This window comes from Schistocerca nitens, chromosome 1, assembly GCF_023898315.1.
Source record: "Schistocerca nitens isolate TAMUIC-IGC-003100 chromosome 1, iqSchNite1.1, whole genome shotgun sequence".
NCBI lineage: Eukaryota > Metazoa > Arthropoda > Insecta > Orthoptera > Acrididae > Schistocerca > Schistocerca nitens.
Genome location: NC_064614.1, coordinates 523,696,766 through 523,716,061, shown reverse-complemented (window position 1 = coordinate 523,716,061; position 19,296 = coordinate 523,696,766). Strand labels below are relative to the sequence as shown.

Sequence of the window (19,296 nt, the reverse complement as noted above, 5' to 3'; positions counted from 1 at the left end):
ACCTATTTGAGTTGAACAGCAATAGGGAAGTCCCTGTGCGAGTCATTGATTAGTAATAGTTTCCTGGTCCTTCTGTCTCTGCAGTCATGATTTACCCAAAAGACCAAAGGGAACAAGGGATGGTGTCCAGGTCTCCATGGGGATATCAGTGTCTCCAGTCATAAAATCGCCGTTGGAAAGGGACAGTGCTCACCAATCCAATGGTTTGGCCGCCACTTTCTTCGATTCCAAATGATTTTTCCTTATCTATGGGATGAATTGCTTGTGTGTGTAGAGAGGCAATGCCTCTGATGGCATGCATTGTTATGTGATTGAGGTTCCAAGTCAGTCACTGATCACTTTCAAATCATTTCTGGTAGAAGTGTAGCTTATCCTCCACAGGTATACTGACAAGAGTATGTATTCATACTTGAATCTGTGGTCTGGGTTTGTGTGGAGGCATCACACTTGGTGACTGTCTTCTGAAGGGCCGATGTAAAAGCAGTATCACCTTAGGGTACGCATCTCATAAATTTCAACTTCTGAAACTCCACACTTCCTGCTCTATACTGGGGTATCCCTAGAGCAGTTTATACATTTTGGAGGAAGTGTATACAAGAGCTGCCTGATTCATGAGCTTAGCCGCCACAATTTCCACATATAGCCCTACTGTTACATGCTATAGTGGTATGATCAAATCTTTGATGTTTGAAGCATGGCATTGGGTTGAGAACGAATGGTTGGCTATAGCCTTCAAGAATATGTTCAAGTAATTCTGAAGCATTGAATGGTAGAATAAATGACTTTCTAATGTGCCATTGACTCTCCTCACACAGTTCTGCACTTCTGTGACAACCATATTTTTCCATTCTTTATGTATCTCCTCATGGTCCATTTCCATTATTGGAGCACATGACCATGCCTTTTCAGGGCCTTAATCAGCTCAATCATAACACAGTAGTCACCTATGGCTTTGTATCACAAAAGCTTAGATACTTTGTTTGACAAAGCAGTTTCTAGTAGAAGTGTTGCATTATGAAGTTATTTAAGACTTTTTAAGGACCCAGCAATACCCTCCAATGTATTGTGAATATAGAAAGGGGAGACTTCAAAGTTTCCCTCTGCACTCTTGATTACAAAGAAAGTAATATTGACGACTATTGCCTTGTTACTATAATTCTGGGACTACTACTCAGGCAGACTGATCAACTGAGTCCTCCTCTCTATTGGCTGGGTGTAGGTGCCACCTGACAGGACACCCATCCTGCCACGAGTAGGTGTGAACTTAGGTCCCTCCATAGGAATCAAGTGTGAACTTAGATCCTTCCATAGGAATCCCATGAACTGCTAGGGAAATAAATGTTGACCCAAACTCTTTCTGCCTGAGGAACACTTTTACAACTAAGAGGTGGCACACACACCCCAGAAGTGGCCTTCTAGAGACTGTTTTACCTCATCAGCCATTCACCTTATCAGCATGTAGCACACCCTGAGGCTGAGGTTTTTTATGTATATATGGAGGTGTGTACTTCCCTCATGGTCCAGGCAGTAAAGCAGAGAACACTGTTCTCCAAAACAGAAAACGTTCCACTGCCATGCCTAACAATAGTCCCTGAAGTATGCCGAGAGTTTATGCTAGAAGGGTCTGGTGGTGCTGGTGCCACCCAGTCCACACCTTGGAAAACCTGGGGGTCACCGTACCTTTACCCTACCATTTTTGGCAGAACTCCATGGAAAAAAACGCAGTCAACCCTCCCCTGTGTTGTGGGATACTTTCCATCAGATTTTTCCACTGAGGCCTCTTTGGCTTGGTTGACACTGCCAGTAGCTATGCTACTGACTTGAAACTCTTTATTGGCCACTGTACACTCTTATAGATTTTCATCCCAGCAGGAGGCTTCACTGGTTACTGTTGTTTGTGAGGTGATATATTGAAAACTTTGTGCTTTGGATAGTGCCCTGAAACTTTGCAATATTTTGTCAGAGCACACACAACTGCTCTTTTCCTGGCACAAGTAATCAAAAAGCTGTCATCTTCTGCTACTAGTCAGTAAGAGTTTAATAGCAGTTACCTGGTCATTTAGTAAAATGCCAGGGATCTATTACGAGGGTCGTACAATAAATAATGCACATTTTTTCTCAGAATGTATTTATTGTTAAGAGTCAGAATTTGGTGACAATGTAACTCAACATGTTTTGTCCATGTTCTGTTTTTCTACGTAGTCTCCATAACATTCTATGGTCATACACCAACATTGTGGAAGAGCATGTATTCCCTGCTGGTAAAAGCTTTTGTCCTGTAGGTGTAGTCATGTTTTCACTGCATGACTGACGCACACTTCATCTTCAAAGTGTGCTTCCCGTAGAGAACCTTAAAGCAGCATTGTGATGTGCTGGTTGGCACAAATAATGGCATCCGCACGATTCAGCATGTCTGGAGCAGTGGCTGTGACAGGACAACCCGAGCGTGGCTGATCATGGAGCTCTGTTCCTGCATTTCCTGAGGCTGTAACTTTCTTTACCCATCACCCAACTGTACTATTATCAACTGCAGCATCACCATACACTGCACACAAACATTTATCGATGTTCACCACAGTTACTTTTTCTGCACACAAGAATTCGATAACAGCACGCTGATTGTAATGTGTCGTACGTAGACGCCATTTTGACACTGTACTACGGCTCTGCCACCTGTCAGAACGGTTCAAAACTTCGCTGACGCACAGAACAAATATCAAATGTGAAGTACCAACAAGGATGTTTTTCTCTGTATATTAACGGCTTTTTAAAAAATGTGGGGCATTACTTACTGAATGATCCTGATATAATGCAATTGAAAGTAGACAGAGTACTTGCAGTTAATAGAGTACATGATATTGTGTTACGGGCAGGAAATCTGATGAAGGAAAGACATTAGATTCATAGCATGTTTATGATTCATCCAGATGTAATATTGTAAGTGACACATTAATTAAACTGTAAAAATAGCATCAATGAGGAAATGACTGGGTGGTTGAGGGAATTCATACAAAGATTTTACCCTTCAAGATAATTATTTGAAGAGGTTGTAGCAGCCTTGGGTCTAACTTGGAAAGGTTGTTTAATTTATGTTTAATAACTTAGGTGATACAAAATTTTGACACACTTCAGTACATTATTTTCTTTCTTTATTTATTACTTACCTGTGCACACACCCACTCAGAATCCAACTTTTCCATCTAAACCAGACTCATTGATTTCTTCTTCCAGAGCACTGAAGACAATGCTGTCATAAAAACCATATAGAGTGAGCAGCGGGCCAACAAAGATACAGATAGCAGGTGAAAGCAGTATGGGACGAAATAAAGATTGTCAACACACAACAGAGTTCTGTTGTCAGTTCAGAATTTGAACACTTATGTGGTAGCACAATGCAGAGTACTGCCTACAGGTTATCAACATAGAAAGTGCAATGGCAGCTACAATTTTTTACACACAGTGCTATCAAGAATAGGGCACCACCTGGCTAACTGCACTGCCCGAGTTGTACCTGTACTCTGGCAACAATGTGTTAACTTCACATTTTATGGCACTTATGATCTCCTTTTTTCTAAGAGGTTAGTTGTCACATTGAAAATCTTCGTAGTCCTATGCTTCCAAATGACCTTTTGAAAGTAATTGGTGGCTGGCTAGGCAATTTGCTGACATGGTTGTGGTCACTTTGGTACATATCCCATTATATTAATCTGGGATGATACTCTTAATTCTTCTCCTGATCCTGTCTTCCACTTGGTACAACAGTTGTACAACTGACATTGGAATAATTCACCTACATTTTTGTCTTGGCTTTTAGGATACACACAATATAGTTCTCTGTCATTAATGCCATACAGGTTCACTGTTTGTTCTTTCTGCTGAAATATGTTAGTTACAGGTATCCTCAGTGTTGTCGTAGTGGTATTTCCATTTACAGATGTGCAGGCTCCTGCAGCATTCCAGATTTTTATCTGTGAACTATCACTTCTTTCACCTCTGACAATGTCAGTTAATAGGAACAATGCTGAGTCCCACTGTGTTTCAGAGTTTGTCAAAGTCAGTCAATTCAGACATTTGAGAATGGGAAGGTCGTACCATCCCAAATAGGACAACACCTAGAACATACTGTGGCGACAACCCAATCTATGATTTGATGAAAACTGTACTTAAGGAAAAGATAGAAAAACTTCTAAAGTTAATATTTCACATATAATGAGCTCGCTAGATTATATTATCCAGCAGAATACAACAGACAGCAAGGACGCATGTTTATGTATTTGGGATTAATAATGGACTAGTGGAGAGTTACATTCACAGTTGGGTACTTTCAAGTTTAGCTCTTGGGGCAATGTCAAAGGCTGACCAATTCTGTATTAAGAAGATACGCAATTAAAGCTTAGATAGCATAAAACATACTCACGAAAAGAGCGAAGATAATGTGTAATGGGAGAGAACATAATTATATAACTTGAGTCCAAAAGGCGAATGAGGAGACAACAAAGGTTGGAAAGAATATGAAAATATTTCTAATTAGGGATACAGAAGGAGAGTGGATACCAATGAATGAACAAAGGAGACAATATAACATGAAGTGTAGTGACAAATATGTAAAAAGACTGCAGAGAGAGGATCAAAGCCAAGACAAATTTATATTGTGTAGAAAAGGGTTTAATATGACAACCAAGGCATTGGAAAACTTGTGAGAAGAGAATAAAAGTACGCATCTAAATTGTGTTGCCCTGCTATATCACTACTTGGTACCAAAAGTCAGGATTTGCAACTTTTATTATTATTTGTGCCTACATCTGGAAAAAAGTTGGGAGTTGCTCTATTTTTACTTGCAGTTGTTAAAACAAGGGGCTTGTAGTCAGGAGAAATTGAATTTAAACACCTGTATGGCACTCCTGCTTTAGATATAATTAAATGATGCGGGGCAAATGCTGGGACTGGTTCCTTTAAATGCTGGATAGAAATGAGCCAAGAAACCAACAACAATAGCAGCTGGTGCTATGTGACTTATGATCTCAGCAGGATTTTAAACAGTAAATTTGTTTCTTAGCTCAAAATTATCCATTGAAGCTTGAACCTCTTGGGCTGGGGGAGGAAAAATAGCCAGTTTTATCAACAGCTCCTTCAACAAAGTGTACAGAGTCAATATGTTACATTTGAGGTGTGACGCCGCTCAGGAATGGGAAAGAATCTGCGATGGGGCAGCAAGAGGCCCCTGGAACTACTGCTGTAGAGAAGCAGAAAGTGCAGTACAACAACCAACAACACGTGTGTTATGTAAGATCATCATGAGCACTTCCTTTGATGATATACAGTTCCTTTACAAAGAACTTCATAATGTTAGAAGTTTGAATCTTGTGACAGAATGGAAGGGGCTCGGAAAGAACGGGAAAAATTGCTAGCTTTAGCTAGAGCGCACACACACACACACACACACACACACACACACACACACACACACAACCTGTACAGCTACATTGTGCTGGTTGAATATGCAGATCAGCAGGTAGACTGGGGTGAACTAGAGGAAGAAAGAAGCGGGACGAGGTGTTCGGGACAGGCAGCTGGCGGCAGCAGGTACACGGTATAGAAATGCTGGAGGGAGGACAGCAGGTGCCATGGTCTAAGACTGACACATGGGCACTGAACCCAGTGAGTTGATGCAGTGCACAATGATGATGTGTGGGGATGACATGACAGTGGAAGGGGAAACTTGATTAAAGGGTATGCGTGCACTGGTTTAGGAAAGAGTGAGGCTAGGAGGATTATGGGAGTGAATAATGTGTTGCAAGTGTAACTCCAATCTGTGTAGTTCAGAAAAGCTTTGTGTAGTTCAGAAAAGCTTTACTGAAGGGAAGTATTCTGATGGCATGGATTTTGAAGCAGCGATTGGACTTGAGCATGTTTTGCTCAGCAGCTGTGGTTAATTCCGTTCTTGGCCACAGTTTCATTCAGAAAGCAGGATGTTGGTGGTAAAGCCCTCATAAAATCCTGTGCAGAAATTCCTGTTACAGAACTAGCACAGAATGTGCTGGGTGGGTGAAATGGCAGGTCTTGCAGCTGGGCCATTCACAGGGATTTGACCCCTGCAGCACAGGTTTGGAGTGGGAGTGGCATAAGGATGGACCAAGAAGTTGGTAGGTCAGATGTTTGGCAGAATACCACGTTAGAAGAGTTAAGTAGGATTGCGCACAGGACATCCCTACCTGGTGAAGGACATAGTTCATCTGCTCCAGTCCAGGGTGATAGTAGATGATGAAGGGGCTGCTCCTTTGCAGCTGATTCTTTGGGGTTGTGGGAGTATTAGGGAGTGTGAAGATATGGTTTGGGAAATCTGCAGACTAGGTTTTGGAGGATGGTACCTTCAGCATACTGGGCGATGGAATTTTTCTCATTCCTGGTATGCTGTCCATAGATGGCCAGGCTAAATGGGAATAATATTTGGATGTGGAAGCTGTGACAACTGTCGAAATGCATGTGCTGTTGGTGGTTAGTGGGCTCATGGATGGAGTCATCAGAGAGGTGGTCAACAATCATAAAGGCGATATATTGGGCAGTGGAGGACCTTTACTCCTAAATTAAGTATATTATACTAGAACTTTTGTTACCATATTGGTAAATGTTAAAATTGGCAAAGATGTAGTACAGAAGTGAAATAATTGTGGTACCTAACAAGGGGAAAAATAAATAAGATGGACAAATAGCCCAGGTGAATAAAAAAGTTCAACAAAAGAAATTTAGTGATATTAAATATTGAAAGAAGTAGTTTTTGAAAATGCAGTGAATGAATGTCTAAAAACATTAAGTTTTTTCATAAGATGACATAGGCTATATTGCAAAAATAAAGTGGATGTGAAAAAGTGTGGAAAGCATACCAGATGAAGGGAAATATTATTCGAACGTAAAGATATGCTATGGCATTTGGGAATAGACAGACACTAGAAGAAGCAGAGTTTGTTGAATTGGCAAAGATAGATTGAAATATGTAAAATGATTTTCAAATGTTGTGGATGTATAGATATGAAAAGTTTAGCATAAGACAGAGGTAAAAAATGTTGTGGATATATAGATATGAAAAGTTTAGCATAAGACAGAGGTAAAAAGTGTTGTCGGTGAATGTCTTCCCCTTCCTCTCTGTCCCCTTATTGAAGGAATATGTTCAATTACTTATATTTGAGGAGGAAGTAGTTGTAGGTATGTTATAAATGAATTTTCACATATTGTCAGTAGGTTGATTTAAAAGTTTGCGTATTCAAGTAATTTTATGTATTTACTTTTCTTAACTTACCTCCTCATGAAATGATAATTAAATGGACACCCTAGCTGCAAACAGGCGTTGATGTACTTCATTGGGGACATGTTGAAAATGTGTGCCCCGACCGGGACTCGAACCCGGGATCTCCTGCTTACATGGCAGACGCTCTATCCAACTGAGCCACCGCGGGCACAGAGGATAGTGCGTCTGCAGGGACTTATCCCTTGCACGCTCCCCGTGAGATCCACATTCCCAACATGTCCACACCACTACATTCGTAGTGCGCCTAATAGATGTTTGCCCATCATACTCAGTACTCATGGCAGATTAATCTACCAAGTCCCGTACGAGTTCGGGCATAGCGTGTGCGTTCGCACAAGAAGGTCAATGGCCAGGAAGCCATATTTTTTAACTATGTATGACGGTAGTATCTGTTCCAGAACGAACAGTTACCGTGGATGACCGTGCAGCTTTGCTAGAAATGAAATGATAATTAAATGGACACCCTAGCTGCAAACAGGCGTTGATGTACTTCATTGGGGACATGTTGAAAATGTGTGCCCCGACCGGGACTCGAACCCTCCTCATAGTTTGTTAAACAAACATTGCATTTACTTTATTCTCTTACTGTCTGCATTACATAAATGAGTTTACTGTTACAGTATCATGATTTAGAATAAAACATTTCCTGATGACAGCATTGTTATATTTTTAGTTTCCAAAATAGAAAACAAAGTTAGTGATACTGTTAAAAAAGGCAGCAGGAATAAGAGCTCCTGACATGCACACAGTTAATACAGATGATGTGATGTATAACTGTGTTGTGTTCATACATACACTTCATCAGATTTTTGAACAGCACTAAATTATTTCTAAAGTAAATTTTTATTTCTCTTCTTGCACAAAAGTGGACAAAAGAAAAAAAAAATCTGTTAAGGGAGTGTACTTAACTCTGAAATTAAAGGCAGATTACTGCAAATGTGGTCTAGTGTGTTGCTGTTACAGTTCTTGAATAACAAATGATAGTATGCTAATTTCAGTATTTTTGTATGTAATAAGCTGTGTATTCTATTATAAGTTTTAATCACATTGCTACCAGAGTTGAAATGTGTGGACTCAAAAAATTTTTTAATTTTTTTTCCCTACCCACAGGAATGCTAGTAGGAGTTTTTGATGGTCATGGTGGACCATCTTGTGCTCAGGTTGTTGCCAAACGACTTCTTCATTATATAGCTGCTTGTCTACTTCCACCAGATGATCTACAGAGGTACCTACAGTCACTGGGGAATGATGAATGTATCAAATTATTAGAAGAGTATAATGATAAAGTAGTGTTAACAGAAGAATTGAGTGAATTATACAAAAACAGTTTTTTAACTTTTGTTAAAGAGCTTTCTAGTACAAAAACATCTCATATGGACTTTCATATGAAAGAAGCCATGGAAAGAGCTTTTTTGAGACTAGATGAAGATATATCTCGTGAAGCATTACAGGATCAGAGTGGCAGGATTAATATAGAAACATTAACAGTTGCCATGTCTGGAGCAGTTGCATGTGTAGCTCATATAGATGGACCACATTTGCATATAGCAAGTGCTGGTGACTGTGTTGGTGTCATAGGTGTGTTAAATGATGGTGGTACATGGGTAGCTAAGAAGTTGACAACAGAACATAATTCTGATAACAGAAGTGAAGTTGAGAGGATACTGAAAGAGCACCCACCAAATGAAAGAGATACTGTCATAAAAATGGAACGACTCTTAGGCCAGTTAGCTCCTCTGAGAGCTCTGGGTGATTTCAGATACAAATGGAGCAGGGATATTCTCAATCATATTGTCAAACCATACTTTGGAGAAAATTCTTTAGCTCCTCATTATTACACTCCACCGTATCTCACAGCTTGTCCAGATGTCACTCATTATCGGCTTACACCAAGAGACAAATTTCTTGTTATTGCTTCAGACGGACTTTGGGATTTAGTGTCACCATTGCAAGTTGTGAGACTTGTAGGTGAACATATGAGTGGCAAAGTGACTTTAAGTCCCTTTCGGTTACCTAGAAAAAATATGCGTATATCTGAAATAAATAAAATGTTACTTCAGCGTAAGGAAGGCCTGAAGAAAAAACCTATTGATACAAATGCTGCTACTCATTTACTTAGAAATGCTTTAGGTGGAACTGAATATGGTATTGATCATGGTAAACTTTCACAACTACTTAGCATGCCAGAAGGAATTGTGAGGTTATTTCGTGATGACATCACAATCTCAGTAATTTACTTTGATTCTGAATATCTGAGGCACTGCCCTCCATGAAACTGGGTACCTTTATATGCAAGTGACGGTGACTGCAGGTACTTTAAAACAAAATAAATAGCTCCGTGTAATTATGTATGTAACATTATATATATATATATTTATTTATTTTCTGTTAGATGAGACATTTACTGATTTAATTTATACAATGTACAGATCAAAGTGTTATAGCAATACAATATAAATATCTCATTACCAAAGTTTAGTACTTTAACTTACATCTTTCATAATATACAAGCTTCTGACAAGCTTGTTGAAGTGTATTTCTGATATCAGCACAATGAGCAGCTATATCACGATATTGAATCGTACGAAATAAAATTATTTCTTTCAAAAATACTCTAATTTATGCTGTGTGGAACAGTATGTATTGGCATTACTGGCTCTGTGTTACTTTTAACAGTCTTACACAATTTAAATGGACAAGCAGGTAACACGCATAAAAATTTATTTACTGTCATTCCTGTGGTTTTACACACTGCTCTTTCCTTGTCAGCAATATCACTGTAAAACAACTAAACAACAAAAATTATCACCCTTGTGGAATATTTGATTCCTGGCAACATGTAAGAGTGAATTCTGCTCTAATAACAAGAGCAGTAAAAACTTACATTAAAGCTGAGATGAACTGAAGCAGAGATGGAGATGTAAAACACCCCACTCTTAAAGCAATTTATATACTGAATCTATTAGCCATATGACTGTACAAGTTTTTATTCCGTGAATGGAGTCATACAACATTAAAGTTACACGTAAATAAACATAAAAACATTCACACACTAAAGAACATGGTTTGCTATACTTCAGCTCACACTTAGATCTTTGTTATGTACATCACAATATAACACAAAAATTGCCTAAAAGGGAAAGACAGGTATAAAATATACATAAAAATTAACTTTTAGTAAGTGGACATAAAAAAATGAAACTGAAGTTAAACACATGAAATTTTCTGTATTTTTTATAGCAAGTTTGCTCTAACCTGGAATTCATCATTGATGCAGTTTTGTGGATCCCTCTTCTCTCCCAGGAAAGGAAGAAAATATCATCATTTAGGTGAAGACAAGCAACTCACAAGCTCACAAAATCAGTATCTCTTTACATCCTTTCTAGAATTTTAAGTTAAATATTTTTAGGCAGAAGTAAAATGCAACAAATATTAACTAACTCTTCTGGTCATGTTCCGGTTTCATTCAGACTGAAACCTCTTGCTTTAATCAGAGGGAGAACACGCCCGTTATGGCTCTACACATGCTAAATGCTCTTATTTACCAAAATAATTTCCACACATGCGCACGAAGTGATGTTTCAAATTCAACAGTATACAGTTTTGTTGGCACTGCCTCCTTGCCCTTCCATTCTACTGTAACTATGCATTGTTCAGTACAAGAATATCACACACAGACAATTCACTCTTGCTTTGCAACAGCTTTTTACAAGCATGCAAAAAAAAAAAAAAAAGTTCAAGGAGACCGTGATTCATAAAATATAAAGTTCTTGAAACAGCCAGATGAAGACTGAAAGCTGCAGTTAACCTTCCTGGCCAAAATCTTCCTTAAACTTCTCAAGTTTTGCCATGTCCTCTTCATTTAGTGTTGGTTTGGATGTCGCTAAAGATCGAAGCATGTCATTCTATGTGACAAATGGCAACATGGAAAGAAAAGAAGAGAAAATCATTTATACTCATGTAGACAAAAAAGTACAAAATATGATACTCTAACTAATAACTAACTTTTTACATAAGAGAATTAAACTTCATGGCAATTCTGGAAACAAATTGAATTGTGCTGCCCTCTTTCGACTGAGTCTGCAAACAATGTAATGTTAGTGTTAACTATTTCCTAGGAGTATGGCTACCAGGTTAAACACAAAGTCCTGACCGCATAACTTGAGCAGTGTATTAACTATCTACAGCTGCTGTTGTCTCAAACCTGGTTGTTATACCTGCAAAACAAATAGATAGTTGTGGCAGTTGTGTGCATTAACACAAAGCTCTAACTGCTCGTATTTTTGATTATCTGCCAGAACATCTATTCTAAAACAATTTATTTACATGAAGAAATAACTTAGAACTAAACCCAATTTAAATTCTATTCAGAAACTAACATTTTATTGTTTCCATTGAATTAGTCTACGATTTGTCTTTATTCTGAAGTTTATATTCACGAATGCTAAGACAGTGGGGGGGGGGGGGGGGGGGGTTGCACGCAGAGACAAACAGCAACATTGTAATGACATGTACAGTAACTATGTCTATCAGTATAGAGGAGTAGTGTTTTACAGTGGATAGCGTTTTGGCTTACCATGCACGAGGTCGAGCATTCGATTCTGGGTTGAGATTAGAGTGCGTTTTCTACAAAACATTTGCACTTGGAAATACGATCGTTTTCACTGGACAGCTTTTAAACAAGCCTTTTTGCACCCTGTGTACGCAAATTGTTTCACATCACTGCATCTACTAGATTTCAAACCTGTTTTCTGTGTACCCTCCTCCAATGGTCCCATCGATTATTCTTGCTACATTCAGGTCCATTACATTTCATTCAGGCCTTACGTCAATCGGGCTAGCAACATGTTTTGCAAGTAATTTCCAAATGTTACCATTTGTGTTTATCATCACCATTCAAACCACTAATTAATCCTTTCAACACTGAGTCTGATTAGTGCATGCTGTTTTTAGTAAGTATCACCATGGGAAAGAGTGCAATGCGAAAATTAACATTCACAGTTAGAATGTCGGGATGAACCATGCAGAAACAAAATCTTTAAGAGAAGGTGATTCACGTTAGGTGGAACAGTCCACTGCGACTAATGATGTATGTATTCTAAATGTGCTGTTCACCAGACAGAATTAGTTGCTAGAGGAGTAACGCGCCCATGACTGACTCTATATACATTTGTACACATATCTTATTTTCTTCTTGTTATATTCTAAAAGAATGTGGTAGATGTATGGCATACACAAATGATGAATATGTGGATATGCTTCTTGTCATTGATGCATGTAATAACTGGGCTGGTGTCTTTGCTCATGAATATGCTGTTAGATATCCTCATGGACTTCATCCAGATAAAAATGTGTTTACTCATCTGAAGCTTCGCCTTCATGAGACCGGTTCTCTCCTTCCACCATCTCGTGACACAGGTCGTCCATGGACTCACTGTACTCCAGCTATTGAGATCATACACCAAGAATCCTATGGAAGTACGTGTAGCATAGCGAGGCAGCTGTGTGTCTCGCAATACACTGTCGTTGACATTCTGCACAAGCATAGTCTGTTATTCTTTAATGCAACACCTGCATCCTATGGACCGCCATCTGCAGATGCAATTCTCTGAATGGTTCCAACAACAACAAGAAACCAATGCTGACTTCATAAACACTGTCAGATGAAGCAGTGTTTACTCATGAGGGTGTCTTCAATATGCACAATGCCCACCATTCATGTTAACCTGCACATCACCCCCACAACCATGGATGTCAGGTTCGCTTTGGCATCAACGTCTGGGCCAGAAAATTGGGAGACAGGAGTTTGGATCCCTGATCGGTTGACTGTACGAAGGTATTGAGCATTCCTCAAACTATTTGCCTAACGCACTTGACTTCACGTTTGGTGTAGGTTACGATTTCAATATGATGGTGCATCTCCACACACTTTGGAATTAATGTGCGACGGTATTTAGAAACAACATTTTCAGGGAAATGGCTTGGTCCAATTGTATGGCCTCTGCATTCACTCGACCTAAATCCCCTGGATTTATTTCTGTCATGACACTTGAAGGAGCATGTGATTTCCACTCCGCTGATACATGTGGAAGAACAGATAGCGCGATTTCATGCTGCTCTTGCATTGGTGGAAGCAGCTATGTTGCGAAGAGTCCAGAGCTGTATGATCCATAGGGTTGTGCAATGTTTTGACGTGCAGGGGTGTCGCTTTGATAATCTGCTCCGAGGACAATAAATTCTTTTTTAAACACATTGTGATATTAACATGGAAATTATTATTGTCACTGGTTGCCAATATCTTACATTTGAGAGGAAGTACTGCATGTAGATAAATGACTAGTAGATGTTGAGTTATTCAACTGTGCAATCATCTTTAGCATCTTGAAACTGATGCTGTTTTTGTAGTTATTCTGTCCTATGACTGTGTGTGTGCTTGTTTCAACTGTCTATTTCTCATGTGTGTGACCATGTTCCTGCTATGTTCGCCATCACACAACACTGTACTATGTAAATGTTGGATACATGTGGCTTAAGAAACAGTATTGTACAGAAGAATGAAACTGGCAAACAAAAGCAGTATGCCTCGACCCAGAATTGAACCCTTTACCTCCTGCATGCTAAGCAAAACGCTATCCACCGTACCAACTGCACAGCACTAATACTACATCCTGACAGATGTAGTTACTGTATGTGTGATTACAGTACTGCCAGATTGCCAATCTTTAATGTCCATTCACTGTCGGAAATATGAGCAGGATAAAATTTTGTGAGAGACATTTCTGTATCGCTAGTGTGTGAGGAAGTGCGCTGCAAAGTGCTTGAATTTTTCTTCATCCTGTATGCATTATATGTAAAATTTTGTTTACTTAGAAGTGGCTGATAACAAAAATCTGTTCTGTTCATCTTAGTATTTATGAATTTGTTGTAATAACTTTTTACCTCCCCACAAAATGACTAACCTACTGCCATTTTCACTCATATCTGCACTAGTAACCTGCAAAGAACAACTAGTAGGTGATGCCAACTTCCTTCAAATCCTTCACGATTATTAAAAATGGCAAACTATACCTATAGTATTTTTGCTTTCAAAGCTCTTCCACAGTCCACAAATATGATGATGCACTTCATTTTCTGGATCATCCATGAAATTATTCTCAAGCCCAGCATTTCCTCTTCATTGCCATCAATACACAATTTTAGCAAAGCCCTATTCTGCTCTCGTCATGTGATGATCCTGTTCAAATGAAACGATCAAATTTTTCTCATATGCTGCTTGGTGTTTCAGGCCACACCTCCATTTATAAATCTGCAAATTGGTCAATTCCACAGAGGTCCATGGCTGCTGTTGTCCTTGAACTCTCATGAATCAAGATGTCACGAGTTAGGAGAAATGCATTGAGAAGTTCTCTGGTGTTTTGAGTCATACTGTCATTTCCTATTCCTAGTTGTTACCTTTTCTGTGTATACAGATGAAACAATATTAATTAAATGTTACTCTCCGTCAAATAATCAACTGTTTGATTTAAAATAGCACAGCTAACTCTGTGAAGAATGTCGTGATGTTTTGGTTGTTTTTTCTATTTTTTCCCATGACCTGTGGCAAATAATTGTTTTATAACCACTTGGCACTGACTTCAGTGACATGTTCAGTGCAATGAAAGAAACAAGCGATCATTGTCTTGGAAGCACTTTGTGAACAAATGTTTTGGTTCATCTTGGAATACAGAAGTTGACTGCTGCTTTGTTTCCAACTCATTTGTAAATATCTACATTTAGTTCTGTGTTAGTGTCATTTTCTCAGGTAATTTTTTTTTATTATTTCCTCACCCCAATTCACAGAAGCTTTTTTCTTCTTAGCTTTAGCCAGGAAAGATCTTTTACACAGTTAAATGTTACTATAAATCACATGATGTTCCACTTCTCTCATGTTGCGGACGGCACTGATAGTTTCTGGAACAACACTTCATGTTTTCTCCTTGTCTTTTAGGTAGAAAACTTGATAAATATGAAAGTTTATTACAAATGTTACACTTATAAACTAGGAAAGTCCCCATTTTGTGGTTAATTGCAAGCAGAGAAACACACATTATGCCTAAGTCTATTTCCCAAAAGGTTCTTTCACCACCAGTCCAAAATGGCCAGGAACTCAGCAGACTGATACTAATTTCCATATCTGCTATAATGGAAGAAATGTGTGTTCAATAATCTGAACAATTTTTTTCTGCTGGGGAAATACTGATGGATAGAGTGCACAGCACAAAGTATATCAGAGCAGAAACGGCATTTCATATCGATCTGCTCTATTGCGAGGATAATCCCAAAAGTAAGTTTTCCTACTTTTTTGTAAGCACATTGATCTGTTTATTTCTACATTAGTTTACTTGAACATTTAGCTATTTTTAGACAAATCACCATTTCTGTCGATGCATTTTTGTAGATGCTGTGGCAGTTTTTGTATGCCCATGTCATACCAGCTTGCCGCCATGCTGTTCAGAAAGTTATGAAACTCTTCTTTCACCTCGTCGTTGGAGCTGAATCGCTTTCCGGACAAATGTTCTGTTAACCTAGGAAACAGGGGATAGTCACTGGGCATCAAGTCAGGACTATAGGGTGGGTGATTACATTCCACTGAAACTGTTGCAGGAGAGCAACGGTTTGCCGAGCGATATGTGGGCGAGTGTTGTCATGGAAAATGTGTATGCCCTTGCTCAACATTCCTCTTCTCCAGTTCTGAATTGCCCGGTTGAGTTTTTTCAGAGTCTCACAGTACCTGTTAGCGTTAATTGTGGTCCCAGCGATTCAGCTCTGACAACGAGGTGAAAGAAGAGGTTCATAATTTTCTGAACAGCATGGCGGCGAGCTGGTATGACATGAGCATACAAAAACTGCCATGCATCAACAGATATGTCGAAAAATAGCTAAATGTTTACGCTGTAAATAGATGTAAACCACTGCAGGAATAAACAGGTCTATGTGCTTATAAAAAAATTGGAGACCTTACTTTTGGGATTATCCTATTAATAGATCAGTTTTACAGGCACTCCAAGGAAATATGACTGCCATAGTCAGACAAGTTTGTGCACACAACTTCAAAATCATTGTGATCGACAACATCCTACATACAATCTCAACTTAAAAAAAGATTTCGAATATAAGACTTACTGTACCTCAAAAATATGGAAGGAATCAATTTACTAGGTTGTAAATAACTATTTACTCAACCATGGATTCAGGATGACTAATTTATTGGTAAGTTAAAGCAACAGAAGAAAATATTTTTTTTATTGTCAAAGAAAGTTTGGTTCTTTTCACCATGTAAGCTTCAAGTTTCCAAATAAAAATTAGTCTGCAGACTGGAGGTTAGTTTTGTTACAAGTAATGCATTTTATCAACTAATGGAAAAATGCTGCTATCTGAATACAAAAAAAAGGTGAATATGTTTCTGTGTAAAAGATTGACTAAAAAGTGGGGGTACCACCTTCCTCAGCACCCCCCCCCCACCCCCCCCCACCTCTCAGCCACAATCTCTCATTCTATCCCCCTCCTCCTCTTCCACTACTACTACTCTCCTCTCTCTCATTGCTACTGTCTCATTCATTTGTCCACAGCTAGTGGTCTAGGGGCTAGCATTGCTGCCTCTGGATCATAGGGTCCCGGATTCAATTTCCGGCCGAGTTGGGGATTTTCTCTGCCCGGGGACTGGGTGTTTGTGTTGTCCTCATCATATCATCATTTCTGAGAGCGACTAGATTGGATTATGGAAAGAAAAAGGACTGTGTAAAAACTGGGACTTTGTACGGGCACTGATGACCGCGCAGTTGAGTGCCCCACAAACCAAACATCATCATCTCATTCATTCATTCTCATTGTTGCTGTCTCCTCTCACTGTCACTATTCTCTCTTCCCCATTGTCACTGTCATAGAGACTGTCTCCCATCATCACTGACTCTCACCCACTGCCAAGGTCTCCTCCACTCTTTCCATAATACAACCACTGTCTAATATCTTCCAGTACTTATTACTTTCCTGCCTCTTTTCCACTGCCACTGTTTCCTCCCTTCAGCATAAAAAAGCATGAATATTGAGGGGTAACATATCACTTACTCCCTCTGTCTCTTTAACCAACAAATGGTAGTCATGACCCTGAGCAAGCATCTTGTGATTTTAGTACGTAAGGGTTCGTTTTGGACTGCATATTGTGTGGGAAATTTTCTTTTTCTTTCGTGCATGTCATGAGACTGAAGATGGATGCAGCCTATCTGCAAGGCAGGTGTGATGAGCACCTGGATTCCTACACTTGGAGACACTTGCTGGTCGGGGCAGTTAGACCATAAATAAGTCATCCCACTTCGGAGATTCGCTACGGAAGGTAGTGATCCTGATGTCACTTGTCAAGAAAAACTCAAAGATAACATACAAGTGAAAAATGGCAAGGCTACTATGTATTATGTACTTTGTTAAAGTCTTATGCTGTAACATGGAATGTACGTAATGAAGGTGAAATATATGCGTAATAAAAGCAGCAGCAAGTGAATTTATATTATAGTGACAGGTGTTTAAGATTTCCAGCTGACATGGACTTTGTATCCTCAAGATATAGCAACATGGTCCTGTCATATAGTTAATACAGATAAGTTAATGGTGACCACAACACCTTGTTTACAGGGTGAGGAGCCATGGTGACCCTTGAAAAAGGTGAGACAGATAACAAAGTACATTAAAAAACATAGTTAAAAGGCGACAAATTTTTAAACAGATATGGCAAAAAAGAATTGTTTGCATTTTTGATAATTCCCTACCAAACTGGCCAGTTAAGACCATAATTGTGATTCTTGAGTTTCTCCCGGCGTATTTGATAATCAAAATATGAATTACTTCAGGCAATTGCTGGTATGATTTCTACAAAAGGCTACACTGTCCTGTTGTTGACAAGTATGTAAATGCCTGTATATAAGAATTATACTTTAATCTGTTTGTTCTTAAACTGTAATACCATGGTAAATTCAGTATCCTTGTAAAAATTTAACTACTACTACTGGGTCAAAATGTAAGTCTACAAGACTTGCAAGTTACTCTAAATACAATTACTGCATCTGGTCAGGAAGAAACTCTTGCTTTCTTCTAGGAGCCAGGCTACTGCCCTTCTAACAAGACATTGTTAAAGAGTTGCAGCAAGAATATTTTTTGATTGGGTCCTTCCATAAATTCTTCAGACCAACTCTTCATAGAGGCTGGAGTGGAAGCTCTGTTGAAACTTGAAATCTCTTTCCATTATCTATTCCTATCCTCTCAAATTATTTACCTATTCCCCAACATCATTCAATAGTTGGCTGGGTTATCTGATGATTGTCTGGATGTGAAAGTGGTTTGCAGAATGAGGTTTTTTGTTCCACTAGGAGACTGGTTATCTCATTAGTAATGTTGAGGATCTGTTAAGGGACCTATCAACAGTCAGGTGGATATATTTGTGATGTGATACATTCAATCCTGAAAGCTATCTTGGATCTTCAAATCTTGTTAAATGGCAGTGCACCATCCATTTTCCTCTGTTGCACTCCAATTTTCTTTAGAGGTATTAAGCAGATTAGAAGATAGTTGGCCAAATGAATAATATTATCAACTTTTCCTTGAAAACTGGCTGATGAGAAAATTGCATAGTTGCTTCACTGAAATCAATCAATTTTAATGTTGAACAGAATTTTGAATTAAAAGAGCACAACGCTCATTGGAGACTTATTAAGAATTGTCAATGGTGAATGCAACCAGCCACAAATACTCTAATTTTACATACATGGTGAATATAATTCACTCACGTTGTGCATTATGAATTTCATATTTTTCTGTATTATACAGATCACCCACGTAACATATACAATGTGGTGCTACCTTTTCAAATATTCCTACACAGAACTGGAGCAGCCGAGCATTCACACAGCAAATAATGTGCTACTAACTAATCAAATATTCTTACTCAGTAAAGGAGCAGATGAGAC

General features: G+C 38.9%; 2 protein-coding genes and 1 non-coding gene across 5 annotated transcripts in view; 1 reads left to right on the top strand and 2 right to left on the bottom strand.

Annotated features, from left to right (window-relative positions):
- Positions 1-9,862, top strand: part of LOC126253332 (pyruvate dehydrogenase [acetyl-transferring]-phosphatase 1, mitochondrial) — a 32,798-nt gene extending 22,936 nt beyond the window's left edge. The window contains exon 3 of the mRNA XM_049954600.1: positions 8,414-9,862. Within this exon, the coding sequence (XP_049810557.1) occupies positions 8,414-9,576 (1,163 nt within the window). The 3' untranslated portion in view covers positions 9,577-9,862. The remainder of the gene's footprint in view (positions 1-8,413) is intronic.
- On the bottom strand, positions 7,378-7,452 carry Trnat-ugu (transfer RNA threonine (anticodon UGU)). Its single transcript has one exon. It is a non-coding gene; the product is annotated as a tRNA-Thr (tRNA).
- A 145-nt stretch (positions 9,863-10,007) lies between the features above and the next one.
- Positions 10,008-19,296, bottom strand: part of LOC126253342 (vacuolar protein sorting-associated protein 4) — a 171,477-nt gene continuing 162,188 nt past the window's right edge. For all 3 annotated transcript variants that reach the window (XM_049954620.1, XM_049954613.1, XM_049954628.1), the window contains exon 9: positions 10,008-11,208. In XM_049954620.1, coding sequence (XP_049810577.1) covers positions 11,107-11,208 — 102 coding nt within the window. In that variant the 3' untranslated portion in view covers positions 10,008-11,106. The remainder of the gene's footprint in view (positions 11,209-19,296) is intronic.